At 36.2% G+C, this 9773-nt stretch overlaps 2 protein-coding genes across 2 annotated transcripts in view; both read right to left on the bottom strand.

Moving 5' to 3' along the window:
- The window catches only part of LOC140338502 (5-hydroxytryptamine receptor 3A-like), an 11606-nt gene extending 10680 nt beyond the window's left edge, over positions 1-926 (bottom strand). The window contains exon 1 of the mRNA XM_072422741.1: positions 711-926. Within this exon, the coding sequence (XP_072278842.1) occupies positions 711-881 (171 nt within the window). The 5' untranslated portion in view covers positions 882-926. The remainder of the gene's footprint in view (positions 1-710) is intronic.
- Positions 927-6199: 5273 nt separating this feature from the next.
- Positions 6200-9773, bottom strand: part of LOC140338501 (5-hydroxytryptamine receptor 3C-like) — a 4311-nt gene continuing 737 nt past the window's right edge. The window contains exons 2-4 of the mRNA XM_072422740.1: positions 9457-9629; positions 7841-8001; positions 6200-6412 (exon numbers count right to left, since the gene is read on the bottom strand). Of these exons, the coding sequence (XP_072278841.1) occupies positions 6200-6412; positions 7841-8001; positions 9457-9629 (547 nt within the window). The remainder of the gene's footprint in view (positions 6413-7840; positions 8002-9456; positions 9630-9773) is intronic.

Genomic DNA, 9773 nt, shown 5'->3' with positions numbered 1-9773 from the left:
GCTGCAAGGGGGCATCACCGGTGGCTCCGGCTCAGGTAGTTCCTAACGCAGCTTGCCATCCGGCATTAGGTCGGATCGGCCAGGGGGCGTTAGGCTGTAATGAACTACCAGCTAGGCCCTATCTGGCCTTAAGGCCGGAGTTTCCCAACCCCTGCAGTAGAGGGTATACATAAAGGTTTGTATGTAAAATACTCATTTTTAAACTCTGACTCACTGCTAACAAGAAAAATAATTTTCTAGATTATATATATTTTTAGTACGAGATATATTTAGTACTGACAGGCCTCAGAAATGCTATTAGGACACTAAATGGTGCATGTACACCTTTGTATTCATTATTCTGCGGCCTAGATTCCAGACTGCTGTTCCTTTGGCAATGAGCAAAGAGGTCAGTTTAACTGACACCAATGATCATTTTGGCTATCTGTAAGGGAGACATTCATCCTACTGGAAACAATGTAAGGCATTTCCCCTCTGACCACCACACTGTGAGCTGCAGATAATATGTTGGGAAGGTTGGGAAGGAAAGTATGCCTACAGAACACTGCACTTGAGTACTGACAGTTGTAAATTAAAGGCAATGTTTTTTGAACAAATAGTATTTGACAGCCCAGTAAATTCCCAATGATCAAGTATTTTAAACAATAATATTTTACAATGTAAAAATAAAATAATTGTATGGATTCAAAACACACTTATGAAGATCTTACCAAATCTACAATGGTGTATAAGGTCAGGTCAATGTACACTACGGATGTGGTGTTCCATTTCTTCACCGGCCGCACGTTTGAGGCATTTTCTAGATTTAATGATTTCAACAGACTCTGGAAACTGCAATCAGACTGACAGCAGCCTATGTCTGTAAAGAAAAAATGCCCCATGATTAAAAACAGTGGTTATCAACCTATAATATAGAGGGGCCTTTCTACAGTCAGTAAAAGCACCAAGAGGCCACACATATTATTCTGTATATATAATGCAGCAAAAGGCTGTTACCAATTGCTGACATACTAGGGGAGAGGATCAGGAGCTAAAAACTTGTATGTTGTTGAGAAATGGAAGCCTGCTGCAGAAGCCATTCACATACTGGGGACATGTTGTATGAGATTGGCAGAGATCACTGTCATTTCCACTCCTAACATCAAAAAATATAATTTCTTGCAATGTTTCCCCTCCAGTTGCTGGAATCTGCTGGAAGTACACAGATTCACAGGTTGGGACCAGGAATTGAAGTTTCCCTGCAGGCATTTGTATGTAAAGGATGCCTATGCAGACAAATACATGGGAGCTGACATTGCTAACTTTGTCATAGAGTTTCAAGCTCCAATGCTATAATCCAAAACCTGGCTTAATTACATATCGAATTGCTAAGTTGAAACATAAATGGAAGTTTCACATTTTCAGATTTTACTTTCTGATTGAACCGGCTCAGAGCCTCCATGCATACTTCATCCATCATCGGGATGGTCACACAAGAGTCTGTACTTTAAAATGTTTTTTGATGTTGCTAGAAAAGGGAAAGAGTTAAAAGCCCTGCCGAGGCTTTTGTGCTGTCTATGTACCATTGATTGAGAACATTTGTCTATACTTCCAGTTTCAGAAACTCAACAGGAAGTAAAAGTAAGTATCTCAAAGTCAGATGAATTTTTCTCTTGGATAGCTATCTTCGTTTGAAAATTTCCCCTTACCTCTTGTTTTGGGACATTTCTCGAATTTTAGACTTTCTTTCTCGGTGGCAATGGTGACCATAGATTATGGAACAAAAAAATGCAAGTTACAGAGCTGCTGCCCAACAGATTCACTTAGAACATTTTTTTGAATTTGCTCCTTAAAACAAACTTTTCTTTGCTCGTGCAAGGCAAATCCTCCCTAGTTTAAAAATATTTGATGGATGAAATTAAATCTTATCAGTAAAAACAACAACAAAAAAGTTTGGATTTGACATTACTTTTTGTATTAGAGACAACAGTCACCAGGACTTTAAATACTAAAGAATGGCAAAAGTCAATATGTACACACATGCAAACATATGCACGCACACTGCTATATTAAGTCCATGACATGTATTTGTGTTTATATTATGTTGACATGAACTGACAAGTGTTGTCTTAAAGGTTTTGTTCATCCACCCAAAGGTGTAAGTGTACACTCTAAGGATGGACAGGACTTTTTCTAAGCATTCAGAATACGAGTTATTAAAAACATTGTATTTTCCCACATCAAAGTTATAGGTTAATTTCCAAAAAAAATCCAATTTTGTTAATTGTGTCTTTTTCCCTACAAAACTAATTCAAAGCAATCTAATAGAGTCACAGGTAACCTGGCATAATCATCAGTAGTGTAAAAACATCCAAAAGTAGATTCATACTGCTGAGTGTAACTATACACAAAGCTACAAAGTATTTGCTCTGTCAATGGTAATAAACACTACTTACCTAAGGATATCAAAGAGAGAAGCAGGATCAGCACATGCGGGGACATTTTAGTGGAGAATCTCAGTACAGCTCGACAGTTCCCCCATAGTAAATGACTTTCTAGTTTTCTAAGAACTGGTTGTGGGAGGGATGTATTACCAACCCATAGAAGAATGCAAAAGATATTAAAATAGTGGAAAGACGTGTTTTTCCTCATTGCCTTTATCCTCTGGCCAATAAACTAAGCCAACAAGTTTCCTGCAACATGAATTCTCACTTGTCTGATGTATTGCTTGCCGTATCCCTGGAGGTTAAGAGTGACTTTTAGCAAAACTGATGTTCAACTTAAATGGTGATTTACAGATTAGAGGTAAACAATAAAGGTTTCTTGTCCATGTCCTTTTTGTTTTGTTTCTTTTGTTGTATTTGTAAAAAATTTTTTCAATAAAAACTCAGTTTCATAAAAAAAAAAAAAAAACAATAAAGGTTTTGTGACGTTTTTATAACTATACTTTTTATATTTCGTGCTGCTGCATACAATCTGCATACAGAAAATTGCTACCAGGTCTATTTAAAAATGTTTTTTCACATTGGATTCAGTTAGAAGAGGTTTGAGCATTATTCATGATTCCTACTTTTTGTAATGAAATCCAACAAAAAAATGTTAATTTTACAAGCTGGGTTTAAACTTATCCATGTGTTACCAATTTTTCCAATGTTACCAATGTTAGCTAAGGAGTCAGCACAATATTACTCCCTGGTACTAAATACTCCACCATGGTTTAATAAATAGATATCGGTAGATCAATATATATTTATTTAGTCTTGTATAATTGTATCATCACAACAATCTAAATTTTCACCATTCATTTTTACCTTCTTGTGGAAGGAAAGAGGATTCATTACATGTTTCTTAGACCAGTCTGCTCATTAGGGTAAAACAAATGTTCTTCTAAAGCCCTTATTAAGACCCCAACCATGGTGAAGACCAAGTCAAGATGTGGAATAAATGTCTTTTTTTATAGTTCATTTGGATGAAAGGCGATAACAAATAAGAACAATGCTACATAAAACAAGGATTTATAAACTGTGGCCACATAGTAATGCTAAAACTAGTACACACAAACTTTTGGCTTTTCAAATGCAAATAAAAAAAATATACAAATTAAAGTCTAGAAAAAAATGTATTCAATTTTTCCACATTTTATTTACAGTCCTATAATTCTCTTTTTAAAGGAATTACTTGTAGCATTCTATATTCAGCAATGTTGAAAATATATATTTCTTATGAGGTCTATTTAAAATGCAGCAAATCCTTCATTCACTGAAAAATTTACTGGTGGAGAATCCACCATTTTACTGGTTTTACTACAAAAATTTACTGGTGGAGAACACATGGACCTGAAGGAGTCTACCAGAGAATGTTTCGATGAAAGTCAGATTCACTGCTTTATAACTAGAAATATATTCCATACATGAATACATAACAATTTTCATACATTTTAATATTAGATAGATCAGCAAGGAAATGTCAGGCAATAAGCAAACCAAAGAACTGGAACCATATTTCCTATGTTCTACTGGAAATATAACCAATCATGATGTAGACCAGTGGAAACATTAATAAGATATAACTATCAAGCACCTAGAAGAAGTAATCTTGCTTCATGGGTTTTGGTAAGCAGGTGGAAGAAGTGGACTGAAATAAAATGAATGATTGCTGTGCAAATTTAAAACAGTGTGGAGCTTAAACCATTGTCCTAATTAAAACAAATATGCTAATATCATGTCGCATGCGATTCCCAGGTAAACACCATCAGCTGAACAAAATTGCAAACATTGACATGTCTGGTAAGTAACAGTAATACTGTAATGCGCCTGGGCACACAAATCACAACCATCTCCAGGGAACACTTCATCAGACTTTATTCAGTAATCCAGGTACAGGCCGAGGTCAAGCGCAGCAGATAAATCAGATAACCGAGGTACAAAAGGATGAGGCAGAAGGCGTAGTCAGGGACAATCCGAAGTCAGAGCACGCAGATTTCATGCAAGATCAACAATCAGACTGGGTCGCTGCTGGTAATAAGTCCGAGTTGATGACAAGACACGGGGGAAGACAACAGAGGTCAAAATGGTAACCAACACAAGCAACGCACCCAAGCACACTGTAACACAGAGAAGCTAAAACGGGTAAGGGTGCTAATGACAGGGTCTAAATAAATGGGCAGTGGGAGGGCCCAATCACATTGCGCCACCTGGCGCTATTGGATAGGTGGAAAACATACTGAATAATTAATCCCCTACGGATCCCCTCTAATTTGATAAGATAAAATAATACATGTATTATTTTGTGGTACAAACAAGGTTTTCACATGACAATATTTTCTTGTAAAAATTATGTTATTTTCTATGGAATCCACACACAAAGGATTACATTAAAAAGCTAATCTAACCAACAATTTTTTTTTAAAGAAAGTTTTCCTGTAGATAATAAATTGCACAAAATTATGTTTCAATTGCAAAGTGACAATTATTTACAAATTAAATAAATGCTTTATTTTTTACATTTTACAGTATTCTAAAAATGAACAAAAAAGTTGAAGAAAACAACAAATGTAGAATTAAGAAAGTTTAATTAGAAGTAGAAGTAGTTAAAATTGTAAAGAATACAAATAACTAAAAAGAAATCAGCGGTATAATAATAGCTGAGGGAAAAGCGAGGAGGATTATGTTTCTGATACAGAACAAATCTGAATGAAATACGGAATTGCTGGTAAATGTGGCCAGAGAGATGTGAGAGAGGTAGAGTATACTACACATGGCCACATTATTTAGATGAATGATTTTTGGTTCACAACTCGTGTAATATAGCTACACTGGGTTTTTATTTCTACAACTCATGGCTGGAAGTTAAATATAATTGAGAAACTAGGTAACCTTAAGGATGTCCAAGAATTTTAAAAACTCCATCCTCCTGATATCTGTTCATGTAATTCATTTTGCCCAAGCATAGATGAGAATGATAAATACAGTAATCACAGTAAGGAGATACAAAATAAGAATCAGCCTGTCAATGACTTTTGCAACCATGAACCATTCTGCCTTGGCATTTTCTTCACTTCTAGACAGGGTTAACCTTTCATGGATTTTAAGTATTTCTAACAGCAGTCTCTTCAACAGCTTTACTTCTAGACTGTCCTTTTCTTGTACGTCCTTCCTCATTTGTACTTCCCCGGTGGCTTTTGTCTTTGGCTCTGCACCGGGGAACAATGAGCATTAATAAACAATTTATAGGAATATTAGTAAAACAAATACATACATTATATTGTACACAAACCTTTGTCCATTGTTCCATTCTTGGTAATCTCTTCTGAATAGAGAGTTCTCCTAAAACACAGCACTCGTGCCATGTACTTTAAAACAAGAATTTTCAGCCATGGCGAAACATGTTCAGGGTTGGCAGACTGGTCCAAAATGTAATCAGAGAAAATAGTTCCGATAATACTAAGAATCATCATTGCCATACATACACAGCAAAATATACCTGTAAAACAATTCAAGTTGTTATCATAAAAAAAACTTGACTGGCCTAATAAAATAATAATTATTGTCAATAAATGCAAAATGTATATACTATATATAAATATATTTATTTATATATTTTTATATAGATTATTTAGATTTTTATTTATTTAGATTTATATATTTTTATTTAGATTTTCGAAATCTGCATTTTCGAAAATAGTACATTCACTGCTTTATAACAAGAATCCTTGACGGCATTACATACCTAACATAGGAAGACTATCAGAAGTGGGTAACATATTGTTTAAGATCAGCAGGAGCACAGAGAACCCCAAAACAACATTGATTTTGAAGACAAGTCTTTCCTCGTATGCCTGAATGAACATACTGCAGATGTCTAAGATAACCAAAAAGACAGCTGGGACGATGAGGTTGATTATGTAGATGACAGGGGCTCTTTTTATTGTAATCTTAAAAGACAAAAGAAAAAAAAAACATTAGAGCCTTAATCTTAAACATTCAGATTTCTAGCTGTAAATAAGATACTACTACTGCATTATGAAAGACTATGAACAAGCACTACATTGCAATCAGTTGCTCAAACATTTGGAACAGTTTGCAGTTATATTGCATTAATACTTTTTATAGGAATGGGAAAATATAAATGCAGTTTGATGAGTTACAAATTATTTACCAGACTGTTCTTTATCTGCAAATTCTTCTTCCTTTGCAGATGACTGAAAAGAGATGAATATCACTGTAGTGAATCTAAACCTAAAGTATTTACATTTCCAAAGCAGCAAGGATATCCCTTTGAAAGAAGCCCTTAATTACCTCTGTAGCTATAGACATTGTCAAGAAATAAATTATATAAGCAAGCATAATCTGTTGTCTTCAATACATGGGCAGGGATGTCAAACCCACGGGCCAAATCTGGCCTGAACTGTATATATATTTGGCACGCAAGAAGATACCAAACGTTTACTAGAGCTGGCCCGTCAGTAGACAGTACCTAATACTACAAATCCCAGGATGCCCTGCAGGCACATCATTCAGGACCCACAAGCACACCCTCCTCTGTTGACATTCATTAGCAAATTTCCTAAATTGTATATATTTATTCAGTAAATATCAATGTTGGCCTGTGACTTTGTCCAAATTTTTCATTTTGGCCCACTGTGTATTTGAGTTTGACACCCCTGTCTTAAGGCTTGACATTGGACTTAAAATCACTCTTGCAAAGTGTTCTTAGCAAAGTGCACAGTAATGTACAGTACTAAGTTATTGAGCTTTGGATACATATGCAACATATCCGGCTTTTGGGAGGTGTATGGGGATGCCAAAAATGGGGCTGAGCACTAAAATTTACAACAAAGCCACCAAAATCTTGCATTCATACCCCTTTGTCTCTTATGGAACTATAAGCTTTGGTAGCCTATCAGCCTCATCATGTAAACAACCAGCAGTTGTTTCTAAGCTGCTAGAAACCAGCTAAACCCCAATTTTAGGTTATTTGTTGTGTTTTTTAGGATTCTTGAAAATAAGTTACTTACCACTACATAAGTTAAGGGTGATTATGGATTGCTTGTTTTAAAGCTTGCTGCTGCTAGAGGAAAATGTAAATACTTTAAAATTCCTAATCTGGGCATGTATTTACTTCAATATATCCAAGAATCCAGCACAGAGAACAGTAGTGTACAGCACAGAGATTATCCTACTGGTAACACATGCATAATTAAAAACCAGAAAAATCTGAATACAGGACGTTTTTCATTATTGGGCTGTATGGTGCTCACTTAGTTAAAAGGAAGTAAAGATAAGCTGATGATTCAAATGGATGGAGAATAGGAAAGAGAAAAGCTCATCTTGAATGAATTAGCTTTTATTCTATAACTTACCTCATATACTACTACACTGTAGGCATCATCCAGAAAGCCATATGTATCATTCCGTACTGTGATATCTAAAAGGTCCCAGTCACCTTTACTAACAAACACTTCCCGTGAATTTTTCAAGACTTTGCTTGAATCAGCCATGGCCAGCATAACAAGTTCTTTAACTAGAGAAAAAAAGTAAATATCATACAAAGTATCTTAAATATACAAACAAGATACAAAATATACAAATTAGATAAAAGAATAAACTTTACTACAATTTCATATCTAAAAATAGAAATAACTTTAAATGGGATTATTAAAGTCTCAGAAAGTATTGGTAATATATTCTGTGGTACTGGATACACAGCTTTTTATTAGCTATAAGTAGTTGTGATAACCATTCAGCCTAACACCCCCACAACACCCTTCCCCAATAAACTGGTGCTGAAATCACACCTCCAGACAGACTGGAAATAAGGCTGTTTTAATGTTTAGGGAGACTTTTTCTTTAAAAAAGAAACATATCCTGCCCCTGATTCTTGAAACTCAATTTGCCTGGTAATTGGGCAGACTGCCTGATTTTAGTACCTGACCTGCAATAGGTATGCAGATAAGGAGTCAGGAGTGTCCTTACTTGTTCTTGGTCAGTTATTTAGTACTGACCCATAGGGTTCTCATAAAAGCCTGCATTTCCAGAAGGAGGTCAGCGAAGGCAGTCCCTATATTTTTCAGGAGGCCAATTTATTGCCTAACTCTGGATTCAACAATACTTGTTGAGTTTTCTTCCAGCAGTGGTGGTCAGTGCCACTCTTAGCATCAATACACTATGAATAAATGGTGACCCTTCTGCAGGGGCAGAAGTATGACTTCCTGCAGGTATAGTTTGTCTTCTGAGCTGAATAACTAGGGACATCTTACTGCAAAAATGAAATACTATGCTGGACAACTCTATATCAAAGGAGAATATTACAGCAAGAGCAATATGTAGTTGCATATAAAAGAAAACAAAATTCTTATTTAGTTTTCTCTAGTTGTACCAATAGCTATGAAGTGCAGCACTTGGTTATTCAATAATTTTCCTTGCTCAAAAGGTGTTGTGTTAGTAAAATATACTCCTACCCAGTATTAATACAGATTGCAGAAGACTTGTACGCTGCAGAATATATCCTAGATCAGCGGTTGCCAACCAGTAGTCTAGTCCGCGAGAATATTTTGGTGGTTCGCAGCTCTGGCCAGTGCGCCCCCCCCCCCAAGCGGGGTCAAGGTTCCTCTCTTGTATGGATCGCGGGCTCAGGACGGTGGGCGTGTTGTGTCTCTGGACACAACCATCTGACTCTCCCATTGCAGGCTCAGACCTGCGATAGGAGAGTGGGTGGGTTCTGGCATCATGATACCACTATGGGGAAAAGTTTCTCCCCTTTGAGTGACACCCGGCTCCCCGCTCACACGCGGTCTGGAGCCCGTATGTTTAGTGGTCCGTAGGTCCCAAAAGGTTGGCGACCACTATCCTAGAGAACACATGATGAAAAAATGAAGACTAACATATATCATACGTGTATATAGTATATATCCCCTGAAAAAAATGACCACAGATTAGCCTGCAACATAATACTGTTCTTTAAATGTCCTCTGTATACCTGTGTAAAGATATGATCTAAAGGTCATACTGCAGGTTTGAATGTCAAAGGGGAACCTATATAAGTCCAAATTACAGGTACTGACGATCCTAAAAGGCATAGAGTTGGCGATGGTTCCATCTGTTTCCAGGCTGTAATATAGAATCAATGGAGCTTTGCTATCACTTTCAGTCCTGTATGATACAACAAAAGATTAGTTACATGGATTGTCAAAGGTGTTTATTCTATCTAAATGGTTTGCCATAAGGCCAAAGCAGAAGTAAATCTATAGAAGTACAAAGACAAAACAGCTAAAAACCAATCTTTTCAAACTTGCT

The sequence above is a fragment of the Pyxicephalus adspersus genome, chromosome 9 (assembly GCF_032062135.1).
Source record: "Pyxicephalus adspersus chromosome 9, UCB_Pads_2.0, whole genome shotgun sequence".
NCBI lineage: Eukaryota > Metazoa > Chordata > Amphibia > Anura > Pyxicephalidae > Pyxicephalus > Pyxicephalus adspersus.
Note: the sequence above shows the minus strand (reverse complement) of the source record. Positions and strands in the feature narration are given on the sequence as shown.